At 37.4% G+C, this 24,991-nt stretch overlaps 1 protein-coding gene across 9 annotated transcripts in view; it reads right to left on the reverse strand.

The window, feature by feature from the left end:
• The window catches only part of CCDC171 (coiled-coil domain containing 171), a 162,113-nt gene that overhangs the window by 89,572 nt on the left and 47,550 nt on the right, over positions 1-24,991 (reverse strand). For all 9 annotated transcript variants that reach the window (XM_053932309.1, XM_053932307.1, XM_053932306.1 and 6 more), the window contains exons 10-15: positions 22,440-22,542; positions 16,471-16,574; positions 13,577-13,666; positions 11,542-11,742; positions 9,500-9,667; positions 7,450-7,638 (exon numbers count right to left, since the gene is read on the reverse strand). In XM_053932309.1, coding sequence (XP_053788284.1) covers positions 7,450-7,638; positions 9,500-9,667; positions 11,542-11,742; positions 13,577-13,666; positions 16,471-16,574; positions 22,440-22,542 — 855 coding nt within the window. The remainder of the gene's footprint in view (positions 1-7,449; positions 7,639-9,499; positions 9,668-11,541; positions 11,743-13,576; positions 13,667-16,470; positions 16,575-22,439; positions 22,543-24,991) is intronic.

Raw genomic sequence — 24,991 nt, forward strand, 5'->3', positions numbered from 1 at the left:
TCTGTGCACACAAGAAAGGATGAGGCAACCCAGACTGAGTGCCCAAGAAACCATGCAAGAGTCTGAATCTCAGGCTGCAGGGAATGATGGAGCCTGCTGCTGCTCTCAGGGCAGCAGAGACAACAGCTGTGTGAGTTTTGATCAGGTGGATGACTTACAAAGCCTAATGCTGGAGCTGAGAGACAAAGTAGAAAGACTAAGAAGAATTAGGGAGTCTGAGGAAGAGACTGAGTGGTGGAGCCACATTCTACCACACCTCAGACAAATGCACCCACTGTCCACTGCACATGAAGCCATGGATCCCCCAACCTCTCACCACCAGGTAGCATGGAACCTTAGAGACAGAGGTGAGTGAAAACTTCCCAGGTACCCTTATACAACAGGTATGCGGCCCTGGAATCTCAGAATCAGGGAAATGAGAATGTGGATGAAAGTCCATCTAGGCTGGACTGATTGTCTACGACAGGGCAGCCTACCCCCTATACCCTGAGCTCCTCAATTAAGAAAAAAAAGAACAATAATGACTCCTTTTTTACACTTTTTTTAGAGAAATGAAGAGCCCAATATGCCAACCAGAATTAACCTATACAGAAGTATTTTGCCTCCATGCAGTCCAGATAAGAGACATCACCAAGAAACTGCCCAGTGGTACAGCCAACTGATCACTACCCATTACCTATTTACCAGGTGGGTAGCAACAAAGTCCCAGTAAAAAGGCTGTGAGTGATCAAGAGGGACCTCAGGGCCTTGGGATAACTGGTTGAGGGATCTGGAGCACAAGCTGTGTTCTGTTCTGTCCTTCCAATTGCAGGGAATGATGGGGCAAAACCCAGGAAAATCCCAGAGGAATACATGGCTTCAGAGGAACATAAGGGTGGTGTTACCATCAGAATTTGTGGGGTTTTGATCATGGGTCAGTTTATATGATACTGAGTCTGCTGACAACAAATGAGATTCTCCTATCTCAAAGAAGGAAAAGGATCTTAGCAGGGTTCACTGAAAGAGCTTAAATCTGGATTTAAAGTGGGACAGGGACAAGGCCAGGCTCGACAGAGAAAAGGTGTGGGAAGGTGAGAACTACAGTGATCACCTAAGCAGCAAAAGGATGCTTAAGAGGGGATGCCTCCTGAGGGTACAAGCATCCAAAGACATAACCAGAAGACAGACTATGCACTCCCACTGGGATATATTGACACAATCAAATACTTCCATGGACTGCCTATACACCAATGCACACAAAATGGGGAACAAACAGGGGGAACTAGAGATCTGTGTGCTGTCAAAGGACTCTGACCTTTGCAATTAGAGATGGTGGGAGAGCTCACATGACTGGAATGCTGTAATAAAGGAAATGCTATTTAGGAGAGGCAGACCAAGAAAGGGAGGTGGTGGAGTTACCCTCTCTTGAGGCAACACCTGGAATGTATATATCTCTGTCTTGGGTGGATGGTGAGTAAGTCAAGAGCTTATGGGTTAGGATAAAAAGGCAGATCAGTAGGGGTGACATTTGTGGCTGTACACTACAGGCCACTTGAGCAGCAGGAGAAGGTGGATGAAATCTTCTACAGGCAGCACAAGCAGCCTTAGCGTCACAGACACTGGTTCTTGTGAGGGACTTTAACTACCCTGACATCTGCTGCAGAACCAGCACCATGAAACACAAACAGCCCAGGAAGTTATTGAGAAGCAGTGATGACAACTTCCTGCCACAGGTAGGAATATTGTGCTGTTTGACCTCACACTAACAGGGAAGGCCTTGTTGGGATGTGAAGGTTGGGAATTTCAGCATCAGGGTAGGAGGAAGCAAGTAAAATGGTAACCATGGACTTCAGGAAAGCTAACTTTAGCCTCTTTGGGGATCTTCTCAGAAGAATCCTACAGGAAGAGCCCCTTAAGGGAAGAGAGGTGCAAGAGAGTTGGTAGATGTTCAAGGATAAGTTCCTTCAGGCTCAAGAACAATACATCCCAATGCAAAAGAAGTCAGGCAAAGGGGTAACAGATTTGCATGGTCAAATGAAGAACTGTCATTACCCAGGCAGGAAATACACAGGAGATGGAAAAAGGGTCAGGCTACTTAGAATGAAGATAGAGAGGTTGTCAAAGTAGAAATGAGACAAGGAAATTCAAGGTGCATCTGGAATTCAATGTGGCCAAGCATGTCAAGGACAAAAGGGAGTGATCCTGCCCCTCTGCTCAAACTTAGTGAGGCTACATCTGGAGTGCTTTCTCCAGTTCTGGGCTCCTCATTACAAGAGAGACATGGAGGTCCTGGTACAGGTCTAACAGAAGGTGACAAAGGGACTGGAGCATCTTTCTTAATAGAATGAGGGAGCTGGGCCTGTTCAGCCTCAAGAAGAAATGACTGAGAGGCAACCTCGTATATATTGTCTCCCACAACATCCTTGCAGGTAAGCTCAGGAAATGTGGGTTATATAAATGGACTTTGGGGTGAATCAAGAACTGACAATTGCATACCTTGGTGGGTTTGTACAGACACTGTCCTAATAGGGCAGAACAAAATCCACATGGAATAATGATTTTCAAATCTCTGGTTGATGTGGAACCAGCCAGACACTAAAACATAAAACAATGTCTGCTGCAATAGGCTGCAAGTGTTACAAAGGGGTTTTTTTTAAGATACTTCACATCAGTGGTGGAAACCATTCTGTGACATAGTCGCCAAAATCTCCTCCAAGAAGAGGCAACGAAAAGGGGATATGCAGAATGTAGTCCTCATAGTTCCCTTCCCTGCTCCCCACCCCCCAAAAAACCTGATCAGTGGACCAGAACCCAGCTGGTGGCCTGCAGTCAGTAGTGCTCCCAAGGGTCCAATCTCACTGAATTTGTTTATCAGTGACATGGAGGAAGGGATCAAATGCACCCTCAGCAGGTTTGCTGGTGACACTAAAGTGGGGACAGTGGCTGATCCACCTGAAAGCTCTGCTGCCATTCAGTGGGACCTTGATCAGCTGGAGGGTTGGGCAGAGAGAAACTTGATGAGGCTCAACAAGGGCAAGTGCCGGGTCCTGCACCTGGGGAGGAACAGCCCCAAGTGCCAGCACAGGCTGGGGCTGCCCTCCTACAGAGCAGCTCTGTGCAAAAGGACCTGGGACTGCTGGTGCATCACAAGCTGTCCATGAGCCATCAGTGCCCCCATGGCCAGGAGGGCCAATGTCATCCTGGGGTGCATTGGGAAGAGTGTGACCAGCAGGTCGAGGGAGGTGATCCTCCCCCTCTACTCAGCCCTGGTGAGGCCACACCTGGAGTGCTGCATCCAATTCTGGGCTCCTCAGCACAAGGGAGACAAGGAGCTACTGGAGAGGGTCCAGTGGAGAGCCACAAGGATGATCAGGAGTTTGGAGCTTCTCTCTTTTGAAGAGAGACTGTGGGAGCTGGGTCTGCTTAGTCTGGAGAAGACTGAGAAGAGATCTCACCAATACACAAAAATATCTCAAAGGCGGGGGTCAGAAGGATGGTGCCAGACTTCTTTCAGTGGAGTGATCCAGCACTGATGTTGGATGAGGAGCAATGGCCAAAAACTAAGGCACAAGAAGTTCTACCTCAACATGAGGAAAAACTTCTTTGCACTGAGGGTGGTGGAGCACTGGAACAGGCTACCCAGGGAGATCATAGAGTCCCCTTCTCTGGAGACACTCAAAAACCTCCTTGATGCATTCTGGTGTAACCTGCCCTAGGTGACTTTGCCTTGGCAGGTGGGTTGGACTAGATGGTCTCCAGAGGTCCCTTCCAAACCTAACAATTCTGTGATTCTCATCGGTTTCTACAAATATCTAAAGAAAGGGCATCAGTGGATGGATCTGTTTCTGCTCAGTGATGCCAAGAAACAGGACAAGAGGCAATGGGCACAAACTGATACACAGAAGTTCCACCTGAACAAGAGGAGGAAATTCTTTTCTGTGCAGTGATCAATTGCCCAAAGAGGTTGTAGAGTCTCCTTCACTCAGGATATTTAGGAACAATCTGGACACAATTCTGTGCAATGCGCTCTAGGACAACCCCCTTGAGCAGGGGGGTTGAACCAGATGACCCACTGTGTTCCCTTCCACCCTGACCCATTCTGTGTTTCTGTGAGTCAGTGATTCCTGTAGTAGTTCAGCTGTTTTACTTTTCCAAATATATATATATATAAAACAACATAACATTATATATATATATATATGTATAACAACACAACAACATCAACTCCCTTTGCTGCGTTTTAAGTACATGGGCCAGACATGCCTACCAAAGACACCTGGTAGGTCAGAACCAGCAGAGTTGAACACATTTCTCTTCCTCCCTTTGTACAGATTATTGTGATTTGTCATATAATTGCAATATATCCCGTCCTTTATCTAATTCACCTGCCTTGCTGTAAAAGGACTCCAACCAAGGAAAAAGAAAAAAGAACAGTTTTTTTTCTCCCCAGGGGACTTTTTCCTTTTCGTGTTTAGCAAACCTTTGATTTTTCTGTTGAAATTGACATTTTAAAGTAGTTACAGTATTTTTCCCTTACAATATGTTTTTGCATATCAGAACAAAACCCTTCTATTTTAAGCAATTGCCACAAAAAATGGGGACAGATTAATAAATGTTTATATAATAAACAAACAACAACTGGTAGTTAAAATTCAGAGGAAATTTCCTATGAGACTATAAATAATAAATAATTTGTGTGAGGCTAAGGAACAGGCATAGTAACATTTTCAAAATGGCATACTATCAAATCAAGAGGACTAGACTTCTGCAACAAAAGGCAAAAAAAAAGGATATGCATTTTAAACTTCATTGACCCTCCAAACATGGAGACCACTGACAAAGAGTGGTATCTACAGAGTGGCTTGTTTATTGCTGACCTGTGATAAGGCTACTCTGGGAATTTCTGTCCTTTAGAAAAACAGTAAAACTGTTTCTGATTGCATCATCCATCTGACCTACAGTACCAACTGTGAAGTAATACCTATTAACATTCATAGATCCTATTGTGGAACCAGAGACCATGAACAGTACTGGCTGGAGACAGAAGTAGAAGCAGGTGTCACTGCCACTAAAACCTCCAGATTTTGCAGCATTTTAATTATAAGGAGACCATTCTAAAAAGCCCTAACTATCTACTGCAGTTCTAATAAACTAAAACAATAATTTTCAAGATACACTGCTTATACTGCTGTGCAATTAGAGCTCTCCATTAACTCCTGAGAGTGTGAATTGACACTCTATGGTTTGCTTTCATAGACATGCCAACAATTTGAAAAACTAAAGAAGTCTCAACACAGGACCTCTGAGGAGAAAATATCTAGAAGTAGTCATGGAACACTGGTTGAAGACAAAGCTACAAATAAAAGGAAGCATCCTATGATGTACCATTAGGTTGGTGCAGGACAGCAAAAATCACTCATCTTGCCTTTTGAGAATGGAATTAAACCCTACAAGGGGTTATTTCACTAAAGTGCTTGTAATTAACACTCAGATCTTTGGATGGAAAATGTAGCAAATTGCTACAGTTTCCTTGGAGTGCTAGAATAAGTGTCCTAGAATGAGGAGACCCTCAGCTGTACAATGAAATACTGGCAAATTGTACTCCACTTGTAGTGATTACATGTTTCCTATCAAACTTAATGAATAAAGGTTGCTAAAATAATTAAATTTAAATATTGCATTCTGCATCTTTATGTAATCGCTGGCAATCAGTAAATCTTAAAGATCGTTTGAAGATATTCTGTAACTTGTGGCACATTTTCCCTTGTTTCCTTTGGAAATAAGGCTATGATAGTCTGTCTGTACATCTCTGATCAAACAAAGCACTGATCTTGCAGACAAATATGCCTAACTGGCTCAAAATGCAATAGGTAAAATACAGTTAAGCCAGGAAAAATGGGCAATCAGGACTAGGACAGCCCTAACAGTAGACATTTATGGACCCTATGGATGCCAGGAAAGGAAAGGCTTAATTTGGTATTTGCAAATTAAAGTCAGTCACAAGTTAGAGATCGAGAAGAAATTAGACTGTCTTCTTGAGAGCTTGACACTTAATAGTAAGGAAGGCAAACTGGAACATGAGATGGAAAAGAGATTGTTGAATCATCTAAGTGTATACAGATATTGCACTACCTAGATTACAGAACTACCAGCTTGCACTCCAACATTACATAGCCTGCATTAGAAAATATGCCCAGATGTTTTCTAAGGGAAAATATTCCCCTTTTAGAGATTCAGTAGTCCTGTACAGCAAGCTGACAGATAAGGTTTTTTCCAAAACACATGCCTAATGTGCACTCCACAAAAGAGACTGATTATCAGCACATGCTTTACACGCTATCTATACAATTCAGCTGCAGAGGCTGGGAGGTTTAACACCATCCCAAAGAACAGTGCAGAGCACCTATTTTTCACAATACACTAGAGTTTTTAAAGACATGACCCATCATCCATAGGAGGAAGAAATTTAAATTGTGTAACTCCACTTTTTCTTTTGGAAGGAAGAAAAAATAATTTTAAAATTAAGCTTCATTATTCCATAATTCTTTTTGTTGGCACATGAAAGCCATAAGCTGAAACTACAGGATGTTGGGGAAATTAAATATAAATCTGGATGCCACTTATTCCATTCATAGTGACGTTTTTAGCCTTGTCAATATCCAACATGAAATGTAAATACCAAGCAAAAAAATTTACAAAATGATAACTCAATCCTAAGAACACACCATAAATTGCTCTGTAAAAAGAATGCTTCATAAATATATTTTTCAGCACACAAAGACTTCCAAGACTAAAATCTGCATCAAATATAGCATTCTTCAGATGAAGTAATCACAGGTGGCAGTCACAAGTAACAAGGCATACCTTATTTCCTCAATTTCACAACATTTTTAATTGAAACACATGTAAATGAATGTGATGGAAAAGATGGTGAATGGTGGTTGTAGAATAATAGTGAACATTTCAAATTGCAAATAACTTGACTAGCAATCAGTACCAACAGTTTTACACTTTTGACCCACTGCTCACTGTATCATCTGTGTAACAGCATCCTCTAAAACTGTTGAAATATACCACTGCTAATTGGTTTTTAGGGTCAGAATGCATATTTCTAAATTTATCCCCAGATGAGACCATTTTACTGTATCTCTACAGTCTTTGCAAAGCATGAACTGAAAAAATCACTGCTGCCCTACATAATTCTTAAATCAAGCAAATTCAATCTTACAGCCTTAACATTCTCAAAAAAAAAAAATCAGTAGCAACTGTAAGCCAAATTAGGCAATTCACTTCTAGAATGTTTTAACAAAGACATTTATTTCTTATTATAAATGAAGTCAATACTAGCATGGAGTTTGCAGGCATTTTTAACTTTAAACAACCTTAAACTGGTTAGGGGCTCAAACTACTGAAATAATCCATTACATATTTACAAGAAAAAAAAAAAATCAGAAGTTCATAGCACCATACCTGTGCCCTTGCATGAACTTCTCCAAGGAGGCCTGAGTACTGCTGTTCCAGATACTTTTTTTCATTCTGCCAACAGCTTGCCTGTGCTTTCATTTGTTCAGCCATTTTGTTAAAAGCATCTTCCTGACTCTGCTGAAGCTCCTTCATAGTATTGGACTTGTTTTTAGAAACATATTCCAGGTGAGATATCTGTGTGACAAGCATTTAAAAAGAAATTCTTTTACTTCTCTAAACACCTTTTTACTTTATTGTGCATATCAGTTTAACCACAGACAATCCTTGCATAAAATCTAAACTGTAATTTCTTCAATATATTCATTAAAACTAAGTAAAAGTCTTTAATGACAGATTATTTACTTGAGTTGTGCAACAAAATGAGCAAAAGATTTGATTCAGTTTTGCCACTGTTGTACCATACTGCAGATATTTGTTGCTTTCTTTGTTGAAAACCTGAACTGGATACTTCTTTACACAAAAGCATTAAATCTTGTGTTGGTGAAGTACCAATCTGAGTATACCAGTCCATTAGAAGTTTGCAAGAATTGCAAATAATATCTAAAACACCAGTCCTTAATTTAATTTTTGTTTTAGTGGAAAACCAAAACATTCCAGATACTATTAAGCATTAAAAGAATTTCAGGACATTTTAGCATACAGAAGTTGTTTTCAACAAGTACAAATGTATTCACTCTGTGGATAACTTAGGAGCTCCCATGCAAATTAAATGGAGGAATTAATCAAAGTAACAATAATCTTTAAATGCACATACCTACAATTAATTGAGAGAGTATCAGCAAGCTACTTTTCAAATATGTCACACAGAAATGCAAGAGGAAAAATTTTTTCCTGAGAAAGCAGGTACAACGTAAGTGACATACTGTTCAAAATCCCTGAAAAGCTGGTAAGTATCTGAAAAAAGTCCTAGAAACCTCACAGTCAATATCAACAACCATACTAAATTAAAGAGCAAGAAACAATATGACACAATATCCCCAAACACTGCCAATAATGTTCACTCCTTCTGTTCCACTCCCTTTCCTCCTTCACTTTGAAAGTAAAACAGAAAAGTACATCAAATGTTCATAATCCAGATTTTATTCTACCCCTTTGGTAAGGAGGTAGGTCCAACTGACTGATGGGGTATTCATTAAATGATGGGCAGAGTTAAAACAATTCACTGTAACCAGTCCTGCATCTTACTCAGACCAGAAGAGTGGTCACTCCTGAAGATGAAAAATCTTCAAAAGAAGATTATGAACCTTACTATGTCTCAAAAAATGTCAGTACAGACAAGTTTTGGAGTTGCTGTACTAGTCTTAGGACTGATCTGATCAGTGGAGCCAGAAAATGAACTGAAATTCTAAAGACTGTCATATGTTAGTCTGTGGAGTCAGTTTGATTTATTTAAAAGATCTTTTCTTTCCTAAAAATGCAGGTATTTCTGGAGAGAAAGGCCACATAAGTTTACTTACATCCTGAAAAGTACAGCTCCTCCCTATAGCAAATATTGAAATGTTTTATAAAAACAGGTATTTTCTATTTGTGCTACTGAATATACTTCTATAATCCATGAGTTACAATTAAATGAAAAAAATATACTGTCATTCTTTCAAATTAAATAATAACTCTGAATAATAAACATATAATTTAAAGACTATACTCCTTGAGTAAGGGTATTTTGTTTCGGTTTTATGGTAAAATAAAGACTTGCTTTATTAGTGTAAATGACTAAGTTCTTTGAATTGCTTCATCAGTAAGATTAATTTATTTTCTTTTAATTAGGTCCCTGTGGCTAATATTGGCTAGTACTATTAGCATGTCCTGCACTGAAAGTGGAGCTTAGAGACTTCATACAGACTTCAGTCACATTTACATGCCCACAGCAATGGCATCAAACTGAGTTGTAGACAAGCCATAATTAATGGTATTGAATTATTAACGTCCAAATTCTTTTTGAAATAAGATGAATGTCAGTCCTTTTTAATGATACTGCGATGTGGACAAATGTCACTGAATTTAATAGAGGTAGCTGGTGCCTAAGGACACTTACCTTCTCATTAGCCCTGTTGAGGTCTGAGATCAGGGCATCAACATTCTCCTGCAAGACTACACAAAGCTCAGGCCAAGAGAATCTATCTAGGATGCCTTCTGGTTGTTTTATAAGTACACAGCCTGCTATCAAATGCTGGTATAAGCTATGAAGGAAGGTTAGCTTCTCCTGAAACAAAAGGAGAATTACATGATGTATCTAAACAGTGTTAGAATTGAAAGACGTGCATCACATTGGCAGTAATATGAACTACATGGAAGTGAAAAAGCCCCCACATCTCATTCAAAAGCCTTTTTCAAAATACCACAATTGCTAAAATTTGCAGTCAAACATATTGAAGCAAATGTAAGAAAACAGTTTTATAAAATGTGTCTATTCAGACATAATACATGAATAGCTTATATAAATACAGAACAGTCCTGCTGTTATCACAACGACTATCTGATACAGATTAAAAATTCCATGCTATTAGTACATGCAATTTATTTATTTATTTATGGCAAAACCTTCAGTTATACTCCAACTGTACCCACTTACAACAACTGCAGAGCATGCAGAAAATTCTCTGATTGACTTGGCAGCACAACACACCATTTATACAACTATCGCTCTAAAGTCTTTTTAAAGTTGCTTTTGTATTATATGCGAGACTAAACGGCCAGACAAAATAGGCTTTTAGCTTCATGAGTTAAATTCCACAAACCATGCCACATTCATTTACACTGATTTTAGTCAGTAATACAATAAATTGTCGCAAGTTATAAATAAAATTTAGCAACAATAGCATGCTATAGAAATTCCATCCTTAATGCTTGTAGTAGATTTATGCAACTTAGCAACTTTAATTAAGACAAGAATAGCAAGCTGTACCTCAAAAGTCACAAAGTCTGTAAACTATTGCAAAGGTTCCCATTATTTTCCAGGGGCCTTGGTAAAGGTTTTACATGGCCAAGACTGGAAAGTAGGATTTTTCTGAGCCCTTTCCATTACACTTAGGTGTATTTTCTCACAATTATCTCATGGTATTTTAGGCAATTAAAAATAAATTGTAGTTCAGTTTAGTTTAACTTTGTTTCTAACAGATCTACAAATTCTCCAAGGAAAATCCAGTGTGCCACCATCATTACATTGGATGTTTGAGCTGTGATAAAACTAGGACGGTAATTATCCATTTGGCGTAAGAAACAGGATTGCAAGACCCCAAATCAATTCACACATGTTGAATGCAACCACAGGGTTGTAGACATGCTGCCTTTACAATACAGCCAGACTTCTAGTTTCCTCCGCTTTAATCATTATCTGATGTGTGTAGCAATTCCAGCTGCTTCATGTGGACCCTATTTAAATACCAGACTGTAAGAGAGGTGGAAAGAATGTTTCCTTTTTACTCAGTTGGCATCCATGTCCAAATGTGTGGAAGTAATGAGCTCAATATGCACAACAACTACAAGTATATCATTGCTATTGCTAGTACAGAACCGCTTTGTTGGGCAGAAAAAGCAACAAAATTAACATCTGTTAATACATATAAGGAGAGAGATAATAGTTCTGAAATAAGACATTGTAGATCCATTCCCACACCACAATTAGCTAATAGATAAAAGGTAAGAATTTCTAGGTTTTGTGGCATGCATGCAAAACTACCTCAATTCCATATTTGTTATTTATCAATTGCCATATGGATAAGTAATTAACACATGATAATGACAATATTACATGTTTCAATTATAAAACATTTCTGCTTACTTTTAATTTGAAAGAAAGAAATAATTGTTCGGCAGGCATAGCTTTTTAAATAAAGTCTGTTTTTCAAAAATTCATAATAATGGAATGATTAAGCTATTAGTTCTGATACAGAAGAAAGGAGAACCAATATGTCCTGAAATCCTGTGATATTAAACACATATTTCAAAATACATATCCTAAAATCCTATTTTAGATATAAATCTGTTAAAACTAAGAGTAACCATCTGATGTATGTAAATGTACAAAGCTGAGATTAAATAAAGACTCTCTGACAGTTATCTTGTCTCTTGTAATACCTCCATATCCTTCTGGTAAGCTCTGGTAAGCTTCTGGATTTCATTTTCAGATTCTGTGGCACGTACTTGCTCTTTCTCCCAGCATTGCTGTACATCCTGTAGTTCCAATTTTAAAGTTTCTATTAAAGTCTCTCTGTCTGCACACTTAGTGTGCAGATAGTTTAACTCTTCATTGGCATCAGCCATGGTATCCTGAGCTTCCTATAAAACAGAGGAATTTAACAGAAAAGCTGGTATAAATTTTACTCTATAAAATGCTACCTTATTCAAGTGTTCATCACCTGAGGAAAGAAAGAGTCATATAAGCACATGTATTCACAGAATTCCAGGCTAGGTGGACTTTATCTTTCAAGAACAGAATTTCAAAATTGACAATAGGCCTCTTCAACAGCTTGCAACTAGACAGCATTGGAAATCCATCTCTAACAGGTAAAAGTTCCATGATGCAGTAATCTTCACAGTCCCTTCTACCCCCACAAATGAGATGCAGAACACAAGGATGCAACTTATCCTCTGCAGAGTGCAAAGATCTCAGACCTATTGAAAAGATACATTATTTTCTTAAGTGAATCCCTGATCTGTTAGGGCTGAATCTGCAAGCAACACAGCCGCTGTTGTTCAGTGCTGTTGTATTCTCTACATGCAAGAATAAAAAAAAAAGCAGGCTCTCTTGGAAGCCTTGACCATGGGAAGTAAGTAATAATCAGAAATGCTAATAAATACCATTATGTTACCAGCACCAAAATCTCACCAGGTAAACACAGAATTTAATACACTATCCCCTTTGAGCCAAAATATGGTGCAGTTACACTGGATTTCCAGCACTGCTAAAGTTTGCAAAAGGTCAAACTGAAAGCATTGTTTATTTTTCATAAAATCATAGCTTCATAGACCATAAAATCATACAAAAGATATCACCAAATTCATCAGAAAATGACAAGTTTTATTCATCTAAATAAAAACATTAAAATATTAAAATAATTTTAAATTTCTAATACAAATGCTTTCAGATTGCATCTAGATTTTTATCATCTATACAATATTATTACCAAAAATTTGGAGAGATTGAAAACAGGCAAATTGCATAAAGACCAGTACCCTGTGTGTGTAGCAAGCTCAGTTTGTGTGTGAAAAATACAAGTATCACTTGCAAAGGGTTGCAAAATTTTTAGGTGACTTAAAAAGGTGCTGTAACAGAAGTCCTAAATCTTCTGAACATAAATTAGTAAAGTTCGTAACAGGTAACAACACATCATGTACAAGTATCCATTAATGTGAAGATTCAATGAATATTACAGAAAAGCACTGCATAAAACATAAAACAGCATATCATCAGCAAAAGAATCTGAAAAATGCTGTGTTTACAGACATTCTATTTTGGCAGTAATACAATACACTGCTAGTTGGGAGATTAAGTTAAAACACAACCTCAGGATTTGCTTACTCCCTTGCCTATTGATTTAGCCAGACAGGACATTACAAAAGTGGTGTCAGGCAAAAACAGGAAAAAAAAATTTTGTTCCAAAACAAAAAGAAAGAAACAGGAAAGAGCTCTCAAGTGTTTTTATCTCAGGTAACTTTTACTCCATGAAATTTTAGGCTGCACACTTTACAGCTGTTAAAGACAACTTGATGCATCACATGCATTGACCTTTCTGATAAACACAAAAAAAAAAAAAAAAAAAAACACTAAATAATTGACATCTTTAATAAAATATACCTTCATATGCACAGAGGTAATTAAATTCTCTTTACCTTTTCTTGAGAAAAACAGTTAAACAAAAAAGATTACTGATAATGATTTCAATATAAAATGATTCCCTGCAAATTTATCAATGTATTTTAATTATTTCAGAAGTGCAATCATTGAAATTATATACTTTATAGTGGTAACCAGGATAAAGCAGCATGGTTTCACACAAACTTGAGAGGTAAACTAGTTTGCTCAACAGACGACAATGATATAAAGACTTACTCTGATACGAAAAAAATATACTTTTAATCCAGAAAGATACCTACGTTCATTAAACCATACCTTAAGGTCTTGTCTTAAAGCACACATTTTCTCCTCAGATACCTCAAGTTCTTTTGTCACCTTTTTACACAAAGTCTTCGTTTTCTCAAGCTGCAAAAAATATGGAAGTCAAACAGGCTTTTACAGAAAGGCTGCAATGATCTATTCAATATAATAGAAAGGAAGAATTTTGTATATAAAAGTAAAAAAACAAAATTTATTTCAATTTCTTAAAGAGCTTTTGTACTCCATACAATCTAAATAACATGCCATTACAAAACACTAAGTAACTCTTTTATAATGATTTAAAATAAAGAGTAGTGGCAGAATCCCAAACTGAGTCCATTCTTACCTATCATCTCAACTCTCAAAATGTCTGACAAAAATACAGATTTTGAAATGCGCTTGAAAGCGTAGTAAATTCAGATAATGATCTGGGGAGTGGTTTGAGAAAACAAGTTTTCAAGTCAGTGGCCATTTGCAGAAATTGTCCAGCTACAAGCTTGATTCTTTACTGAGCACTGGATAGTATTCACATACTGTAAAAAGCAGCAATGTACCACAGAGGCACAGTGACTTTTAGGGTTGAAAGCAAAAGCAATCTCAGAGGTTGCTTAATGTGTACTGAGGTACCAGAATGGGTACTAGCTTCACTTTCCACTTTCAGAAACGGTAACAATGTACCAAAATAATCTGTATTTCTGTTTATATGATGATACTGCTAATACCTGACATTTAAGGAGCAACTCAGAAACAGAATACCTCATTTACAAAATTTATTAATTACATTTAAAATGTTTATTTTTATATTTTGATGTCAGGAAGCTTGGCAGACCTCTTAGAAACAATTATAGTAAATTAAAGAATGCCACTGGAATATTTCCAGTCTTTTTATTGGTTTACTAGTCTTTTCCCCTTATCCAAACATATTCTGGTGTCTGCACTATACGGAAAGTCAGAAGCTAGTTATCTACAAAACCCAAAACACTTCTACACCTTTCCAGTTTGTTAGTTTGTGTGACTACACAAACTAACTAGATTTTTTAATCTAATGTTTAACATAGTAAGTTAAAGATGACACATGACAAGTTTACCAGCATATTTCACATATATATACAGGTATACATGTACATTAATAAATTCATCAATATGTGGGATCTTGTTGAGAATCTTTTTATAAAGAAAATCACTAAAATTTTCTTACTGTTGTGTTGCTTACTAAAACTCTTCCTTATTGTGTATTAAAACATCCTAGTTTTATTGCACAGTGCCCTTTACAGTCCCCTTGTGCATTATTGTATTATTAAAAAGTTTTATTATTAAACATATCTCACACATAAAAAGCCAAAAGCAGCATTCTCTGTGGGGGCGGGGGTAATCAAGAAGGACAGAGCACTGCCCTTTCTGTGCACCACGAAGGTGCTCAGTGATCTGTAGCTCCATATGACAACTTCAGGGTCAGTCACACACAGTCCTACTGGGAAGTCTTGTGGCAGGTCATCTGTTGGTCCTGCTCTGCTTGCGATTTATTTTCCTTGACAGTTCATTCTTCTTTCTGTCAGAACACTCTCTTTGCTTTCTTAGAAGCCACCCCCTTGGTCTCCCCACTGCTGTCTCTGGCACAGTTTCACTACAAAGCACATCAGTAAGCCAAAGCCTGCTGAGTCGACTTTTCAACTGTGCTGCCTATCACGTGATGCTCCTCCTCCCAAATAACAATTCGCTGTGGGTAATATGTTCCTAGTTACTCTTCAGCTTCCAGACTTGGGTCTCAGAAGAGTTTCATAATGACTATACACATCAGTTCTCTTATCTCGCTGGGAGAGTCTTAACAGTGCTTGCTGTTTAAAAAGTATAATTGTTACCACGGTCACTTATTTTTGTGCCCCTTGAACAAACTCAAAGGTCTTGTGGGAAACAGCATTCTTGTTCCAATAAAAGGGGCAAAGCTGATATACTTTTCTTTTTTTTTTCACTTTTTAATTTTTTTTACCCTATTAAGTGACTAGCTAGACTATGCATTTGTTAAAACAAAAGACAAAACCTAGAAATGGAGTGCTGGCACCTTTACAATCTCATCACATCTTGCCTTTCTGTATTTGCCAGTTTTATTCAAAGACTAATCACAAGTTTGTACAAAAAGCTTTAATGGTGCAGTTAACTTCTTTCTACAGCATTTAAAGCCACAAATGAATAAAACATTTACACCCAGGAGGAGTAATTTAGTCAGACGAGCAAAACACGCAAGAAACTAAATACAAAACTGTAACTACTCAGTCAATAAAATAAAACACAGCAAGACTGCATGGAAAACATCTGATTTTTTTCAAGGGTAAGATTCCCAAAATTGAAATATTTCCATTATTTTCTTAGATAACTTAAAGACAGTACTCTAACAGTCCTATTTTAATTGACATGATAGCAAAATAGCTCCCAAAGAGAATCCATTGAAAATACACTCTCCTCAGAAAATTATACCAGTTTTAGAAGTACAGGGGAGCATGATCATTTACATGCCTGATACAGCAGTAACTACTGAGGCTCAACCATTGTGTATTTAGGAACATTGCTGTATGTGCAGCTGCCCTCTTTGATCATTATCTTTTAACTAAAATCCTATATATGAATGGCTTGTTTTATCCTAAATGTTTTTTGAAAATAACCCCGAAAGATTGAACAAGAAAATGAAATTAAACTAGAAAGACAAAAAAACTGTTCTCCCAGTCCTCACAAATGTGAAACTTTACTGCAGGGCAAGCTTAGAGAAATAGTAGCGACAGAGATTTTTTTCTTCAGGCATACTTGAAGCTGTCAACTCAACATTCCCACTCTTCAGCCATTTTTTTACAAGTGAAGTGTATGTTCTGCTGCAGGCCAAATGCAATACATATAGAGCCAAACATTGCAAGTATTACCTCATTAGACTTATCTTCCAGCTTGTTCTGGTAAGCTGTCAAGGTACACCTCAAAGTCTCAACGACATAGCAGCTCAGAGGTTTATCTTTGTCCTCACAAATGCCTGAAGGAAAATACAGAACAAAAATTAAGCCTTAAAGCCACAGAGAGAAAATTACTCACCCTGGATGTGAGGTATTAGAATTAGTTATGGCTTCAATGACAATTCAGAACACTGAAGAGCAGCCTTTTTTGCCATGAGAGATACAGCTGTATAGCCACGCTTTCACAGCAAATATAGCTGAAAGACACTTGTATAAAAGCTTTAATAGAAGATACAGAACTGTAAATTCTGGATTACATTTATACATAATGCATTTGGTATGCAGTCTCACATATTATTTCTACTGTGGTCAAGACTGTGTCATTCAGTCAGACAAGCCAACTTTGAAACCACACAATTATATACTTTGAAAAACATGTTGTCTTAAAGGTAAGAATGTTACACTTTTCCTGACATTATTTTGCTGTTGTGACTAAGCATGCATATCGTAATGCACTACTTCATTTATTTAAAGCCTTACCAAGCCAAAGATCATATGATTATGTTAGGCTTGGAGAGGACTTAATAACATTTTAAATTATATTGAATTTTATTCTAAAGGAAATGAGAAAAAAATATTATCTGTCTGCAAAGTTCTAAGTAATGGTTCAATTAGAAGTCTGATATATCCATTACATACACACTAAACTTATTTATTAAACCTTAGATTAAGACTTCTGATCTTGCTGCCTTAATTATGGACATATGAACAAGTCTGACCATTCCAAAGTGCAAAGAACAATGTGTCAAGAAAGCAAAACAACACTGTATTGATCGAGAGGTCACAAGATGTCAGCTGATATTCAGTTTCCAAGAACAAACTTTTATTTTTTCCTGGTGTTACACCACAATACTAGGTTATTGACAGACCATTCTCCTCAGCATTATTTATATTCTTAAGAAACATTTATCACTTACTTTGTAGCAAATTATAGTATCGACTTTTCAACAATTTTAACATGTTCTATAAGCAAAACTATCTTTACCGACTCTTAATTGCAGCCTTATTTTGCAAAAGTGAAAATATCTGTGGGATTTTAAATCTAGGAAGGCTAAATCATCATAATTCCCAGCATAACTAAACAATGATACAGGTGTTTATCACCAGTGTCATTAAGCAATTTACACAGAGTGGCTCATAAAATCCAATCAGATACTAAAGTCTGAACCTTTTCTTTGGCTGTCCATAAAACTTTATCAGAGAAGGTCCACCTACATACTTGCAGGGCATTTTTAAAAAATTCTGTAATTAGCATCATCTAAAAAGCATAACATTCTACTAAGGAATTGTATAAAAATAATGAAATTCCTCCTGTAGGCTACACATAATACACCAATAGAACTCAGTGGAAAACTTACTTAAGTGCACAAGTCAGAATGTATTGCCAACTGCTGTTCACAAAATTCTTTCAGTTAGTTAGCCTCTTCTCTCCCAACTTTTGATAATACCAGAAAGTATAAAGTGCTATTCAGGCTGGACTAGCTGTTACAGTCAAAGTCCCACCTATTCAATATTTGCAAGATTGCTTTCAGTAACAGGAGCAAGATCGGCTCTACAGCTTGCACATCCCAGTGAGAGATCTCTGTTCTATCAGCCACTCCACCCACTTACCACAGTTTCTAAAAGTCTGTAGAGTCAGGGAAAAACCAAGAGTTTCTTAATGACACTTCAGAGCCCAGTGAATCCTAGCGATATCCCAAACAACAGTGCTACACTTAAAACCAATCTAAGAAGAATTCATAAAATCTGACATCTTTTGAGAAGTTAAGATTTCACATTGAAGAAAGTGACAAGTGTGACCTTACCATAATTTTTATCATATAACGAGAGCCATAGCTATGCACAGAGCTCCAGTCCAGTCTTCTCATTTACAAGACCAACCTCTCACTACTACCCATTGTAGGAACATTCTGCATTGACCTTGTTGCACAAAAAAAGTAAAGACTATTTTTTCATACTGGTAGCTCTAGCAAAATGGTAACACACAATACTCATTCAGTTTAAAACAATACCTATTAAGTCAATCCAAGACTTATCTTCCATACCACAGTTTTTGTCAAACTGTCTAAATAATGTATTTTCGTATTTTAAGTCTCAACCTGCAATGATGTCAATAACAATGTTTGCCAAAATTAGAATTTTTCCAGTAAACTTTTCATCCTGTCATTCCTTGCCTTTGCTGTAACCCTATATCTAGGCAGCTCAATCTGCCAACAGAATTACAAATTCAGCCTATCTGTATTAGCTGAAAACAAATCTATGGCTTTAATGCCGCCCAAATGTTGTCTGACTTCATACAACTGTGCAGGAAACGCGCAACATAATCCAAATGCATTCTGTTGTGGAAGAAGCACTATGTCAGCAATGAGATAAAAAAACCCAACCCAGTACTTGAAGTGTACACCCAGTATTGCCCAAGAGATTGAGGGAAGAATTTGGGGAAAATGCCAAGCTCCATACGAGTCTTACAGAAGTATACAAGTGAATAAATTCTTAAATCTGCTGTTTCAGACTTTCTGCTAGCTGTACTGGGCCAAGGGTAGGAAAAGCAATAATTTTCTTCGTAACAGCTCACATGGTGCTGTGTTTTAGATTTTTGACCAAAAAAAGGTGATGCTAACTAAAAGCAGCTAACACTCTTAGTACTTTGCACTCATTTCACCTTTTTTTCAGATTACTACAACCACCATTACTTTTTTCCTGAAGACAAACATTCCTAAGAACATACCCTATTGCTGAATAACTGCACAATGCCATAAACTGAAAAGATACAAAGTGAATTCATGCAAATGGACCAATAAGAATAACAATGCTCTGGAAAATTTACAAAGGTCACTGGAAAAGGAGAATACATGGATTTATACTTGTTATTTTGACATGCATAAAGAAAAAAAAAAAAAAAGCTTTCTGAAACTATTTAGGTTTTAATCTCTATTGGGTTTGCACGGGCTGGTTTTTGATAGTGGGGGGGACTTCAGAGGTGGCTTCTGTGAGAAGCTGCTAGAAGCTTCCACCATGTCCACCAGAGCCAATCCCTGGTGGCTCCAAAGATGGACGTGCCACTGGCCAAGGCTGGGCCAATTAGAAATGGTGATTCTGTGATAACAGGTTTAAGAATAAATCAAAACAAATGTTGTGGTGCCGTTTTAATTATCACTACAGAGAAGCAGGAATTGAGAGCAAGTGAGAAGAAAAACTCATCTGACATCAAGTGGAGAAGAAGAGACAGCCTGGAGCCCACATTCCTCTGCAGCCCATGGTGCAGCCCACGGTGAAGCAGCAGTGCCCCTGCCGCCCATGCAGGGCCACAGGGATCCACCTGCAGTCCATGGAGGAGCCCCACATTGGAGCAGGCAGATATCTTGGAGGAGGTTGTCATCCTGTGGGAGGCCTGTGGAGAGAGGGCCCCTGCTGCCAGGCTGGAGCAGCCTGTCCTTGGAGGACTGCACCCATGGAAGAGCGACCCATGCTGCAGCAGTTTTGGGAGGACTGTTGCCTGTGGGATGGACTCACGTTGTAGCAGTTTGGAGGGAGCTGTTGCTGATGAGATGGAGCCATGTTGGAGAAGCTCTCAGTGAACTGTCTCCCGTGGGTGCAGCAGGGGAAGGACTCCTCTCCCTGAGCAGCAGGAGAAGCCACAGGTGATGAACTGACTGTAACACCCATTCCCTCTCTCCCTGTGCCAACTGGGCAGGAGGTGGAGCTCACAAGGAGGGAGGGGTGGAGGGTAGGTGGTTTTTTAAGGGTTTGTTTTACTTCTCTTTATCCTGATTTTGTTAGTAGTAAGCTCACTTCTTATCCGTAGATTAAGCCTGTTTCGTCTGTGATGGTACTTGATGAGTAAACTCTCCTAGTCCTAACCACAACCCATGAACCCTTTTTGTTAAATTTCCTCTCCTCTGTCCAGCTGCATGAGTTAGCAGCTTTCATGGTTGCCTGGCATTGAACCAGCATCAACTGGGCTGATGATCAATACTATCAATAAAAATACAGCATTATCTTCTCTTTACTGTATAGCCTAATAATCACAGCACTTGAATTAAGGGGCTGAATCTTAGTGTTGGATCTTTAATACTGACAGATTTTTAAATAGATCTCTCAACCTCTTGGGCTCAATGTTGACCATAAGAACAGGAAAGACTTCCCCAACAGCTGTGGCTCATGTAGCCCCACATCTAGTAACTAGACCACAAAGATTTATTTAAGATTTTTACTTTTATTGGCATATAGGTATTCCCATTTCAAATAAAATAAGAATATTTTTTTTTAATTTGAATACTATTAAATACAAAAAATTTAAGTACACCACAGTGATAATATAATAACGCAAAATCATTAAAAATTAAATTTCAAACTTAAAAGCATAGCAGATATGTAGAACAAAAGTTTTAGTCAATGTCTATTCTAATATTAAAAGACTGTAATTGACTGTAAAGACTAAGTCAATCCACTGCAAAACTAAATTCTACTTTCCACCTCAAGAGCCTCTTCAGTGATCCTAAAGCTTGAAAAAAAATCTATTTAATTTAGTTTAAAAGTTTACCTCAATCAAAGCAAATTAATACTCAAGGTACTGTTATTGAATTTCTAATATTATAGGAACAAGTCAAAGCTGTTCTCAGCAAGGCTTACTATCCAAAAGAAAATTGCTGCTTTGGAAACCGCACTTTGGCAGCAGCATCCAGCTCCCCCCAGAGTTACTTAAGCCCTTTTGAGCATGTGGAACTTTGCAAAACTGTGGAAAACCTACACTGTTTAAGAGCTTTTCAACTGTAAAGCTACAGACATTATCATGGTAATCACATTTATAATTACAGACTAAAACTTATACCAGTTCCAAAACAAAAAAAGCATATAGCCTATGCAAGAAAATCAATGCATCACAGAATCCAAGCTCGCCTTTTAAGGACAAGAGAAATCCAAAGAAGTTGATTCTTTATTGAAATTTAGTATCACCAGGCCCTAAAAAATATCCCTTTGTGAAGATACAAAAAAAATGTATCTTTATTTTAAACTGTTTTTAGCAACCCATTTATGTCTATTGTTGCTAAAAAGTGCAAAAACATATCATGATATACATAAAATAAACCCATTTGCTCTGTAAGCTCCATTTTACTTGTTTTCTTCCAGTTTACTTACACTATAAATTGAAAGCACTTTGTGTCTAGGATGCAATTTTTCTAACAGGAATTACAGTTTTAAATGAAGGTTTTTAAAAGAGTTCTATTTTCAGCTTTAAAAAAATCACTAGCTTGACGTTAAAGTTCAGCTTGTTTATGTCAGCCACTATTTCAAATGTCCAACCAGGCAGCAGTTTGTTAAGTCTGATACAATAATTATATAGAAAACCAGGTAGCAGAGTGACAACCACTGACTTACAATTTATTTTAATGAAAAAAGGGAAGTATTTGTTCTGTATCAGATTAAATGAATGCAACATAATACAGGTCCACAATCAACTGTAAAAAGTATTGTGTTGCATCATGTGTCCTACACAACCTTTTTGAATATATGACCTTTAAGCTGCTGAAGGTTGCCTCAGAATTTGGCTCAGTTCAGGCAAAACATCTGTTCCCTTTGCAGGTATACTGTAAGGACTTTTTTCTCAGTTGGATTTAGAGCACAGCAAGTAAGCCCTTTTCTGACCGATCATATACACCCCAGCATTTGTAAATCAAGCTCTGGGCTGACAACAGCAGGTCCACAATCCATCACCCTTTCTCAGCTAGCAAGGCCATATGACTGCTGTGAGAACTGCTCTTATCATGTCATCAAATCAAAGCATGTTGAGAAGAGGGAATGCAAGAGGCATCTGCAGAATTCCCACAATGTAGTGACTTTGGAACATTGACAGATGCATCTGTCATTTTATACCTTCAACTAACCTGCTGTCCGCTGGTCTGACATAGCAAAGCTGTCCAAGAGTAATTCCAGCTCTCTCATGTTGTTTTCATACGTCTCTGTTAGAAAGACCTGGTGTTTCTTGGCCTTTATTTGACAGGAGGAACGGACAAGACAAGAGGGGGTGGGAGAAAAACATTAAAATAAGTAAACAGAAGAAAAACACATCACACTGATATATTTTTCCTTTTTAAATTTAAATTTCTGCTGTATTTCTTTTTATGTCTTTTCTTGAGCCAAGAGACCTAACATGACATAATAAATAACATAACACAACCTTGTAACACAGAGCATTAAACTAAACGATTTCAAAAGCTTAGTCTTCATCATCTTCTGCTTTAGAAGTATCTTAATGGACATTAAATTCTGTCCATCTATGCAAGCAGTGAAATCTATTGTTACATCCTACAAGGGCATCCAGAAAGACACCCAACTACTGGCAGACAGGTTAGAAATCCATTATTTGGCACTCAGTCAAATCCCACACCTATTCTCATTGCAAACCTGCCTACTTCAATTGTTAATATGTTCCATGCTAGATAGGGATTTCTTCAATACCAAAAACTCATCCTTGTTCATGAAACATAAAGCTACAGAGTTGTTATCCCCTATCATTGAATTTTCTCAAAGAAAGCTGTTCACTAAGTGCAGTCTATTGTTCAAATCAAGACACCAAATTTTTCGAGGTCAGAAAAGTTCTACAGCAGATTTTTTACATCACTACAATAGAAGGACTATACCAAATCCTTCATTCAATTTATATCTGATATTATAACTTGCAGTTTTCAAAGATATGCATCCATAATTCCAGATAAGACCACGGTCCTTTTAAGTATATGTAGTTTTGACTTCTCAAGTATGATTTTAGCTGCTGACTGACAAAAAAGTAATATATCTCAGCAATTTAGAAAACCTAAAAGCAGCAAAAAAAACCCCCAACCATTCCTACCCCCCACCCCAACTCAAAACGAAACTAGATTTAAATAACTTCACAATTTTCTAATGATAATGGTTACAGTCAAAGATGTCTCATGACTTCTAACTGCTCAATTTATTCCCATTCTAAATTTTAACACATATTTGTATAATTTCCATTTCTACTTGGTAATGGAAAGTTAACCTTTTTACTGAGCAAAATTCTACTGTTTTCTACCATATCTAGAGACTGTTGCTTTAGTTATGCTTCACTGCATGTCAAAGAACCCAGGCAATTTCTTATGTGTGGGAAACAGAAAACTGCTACATACTGGTAGCATAAAACTGTCAGGATAAAAAAAAAAAAAAAAAAAACCAAACAAGAAATGCATTTAATTCTCTGCAGTGTTCTTCACTATTCAGTTTAAATATTTTATAAATTTGCTTTACTCTCTCAGTTTTAATTATATGTACTGTATATCAACTAATATATTATTCATATGTGTATTTCAGTGTTAGGTCCTCTGTAGCATTTACACACTTTTCCTTGTGTGAGAGTTTGTACTACACTTCATAAAGAATTTCCAAATCACTTCTATACATTAAAAATAACGAAGGCTTAATTCCTTCACCATAAAATTATCTATATAAACGGAACTTGTAAATGTTGAGATCCAGTACAAATATTTTATGGGATGCAAGCACAATAAAGTAATTTACTCTTGTGTACTGACATCATCTCAGAGACCTCACAAATTAAAATGAAGGAAATATAATGATATGGAAACATCACAATAAATTAAATATTCCTTTTACATAAAATACACCAGCATAGAGAAGGTGAAACTAAATCTTCCCAGAAAAACATTTTTCTATGGAAAAGTAAAATGTGAGAGTTTTTTTCAATCTTCTCACCCAATTTTTCCATTTTGTTTAGTTAATTTACCATAATTTAATTAGTGTGTTCCAGTCTATTCAGCCTTCGCCACTTCTCTGTGCTTTATTCGCTAATTGCATCTACACTTCTGAAGTCAATTTTAGTCCCTTTTTCAACAGCAATAATGATCAAAAGGAAATTACTTAGACTAGCCAGTCTCTCTACACTTGAACTTGCAAAATATTTATTATCTTTCCTTTCTAACGTCTATATTCAGTCACTGTCCCCATTATCAGAAATTTAAGGGAAAAACTGCTGTAAATTCTACTGCTGTAAATTACACTAAAAATGCAGGCACAGTCAAAAAGGATCTATTATTGATCTGATTTCTTATGTCTCACTGACAGGTATCTAATAAGAATGTATGCAGTCATAAAATCTTGAATTTAAACTGACAGAACCTGTGGAGGTCATCTGGTCCTACTTCCCACTCACAGCACAGTATGGTCAAAGTCAGATTAGGCAGCTCTGAACCTTGTTCAGTCAAGTTTTGAGTATCCTCAAAGATGACATTTCAATAAACCCTCCAGGCAACCTGTTCAAATATCTCAGGATCTGCATTGCGAGTTTTTTTGTTTTCCCCTTACAGGTAATTATAACTTTCCTGTTTTCTCTTCTACTTCTAATGCAGAGATCCAAGGAGAGCATAGCTCCATCTTCTCCAAAAGCAACCACCTGATAGTT

The sequence above is a fragment of the Vidua chalybeata genome, chromosome Z, assembly GCF_026979565.1.
Source record: "Vidua chalybeata isolate OUT-0048 chromosome Z, bVidCha1 merged haplotype, whole genome shotgun sequence".
NCBI classification, from domain to species: Eukaryota; Metazoa; Chordata; class Aves; order Passeriformes; family Viduidae; genus Vidua; species Vidua chalybeata.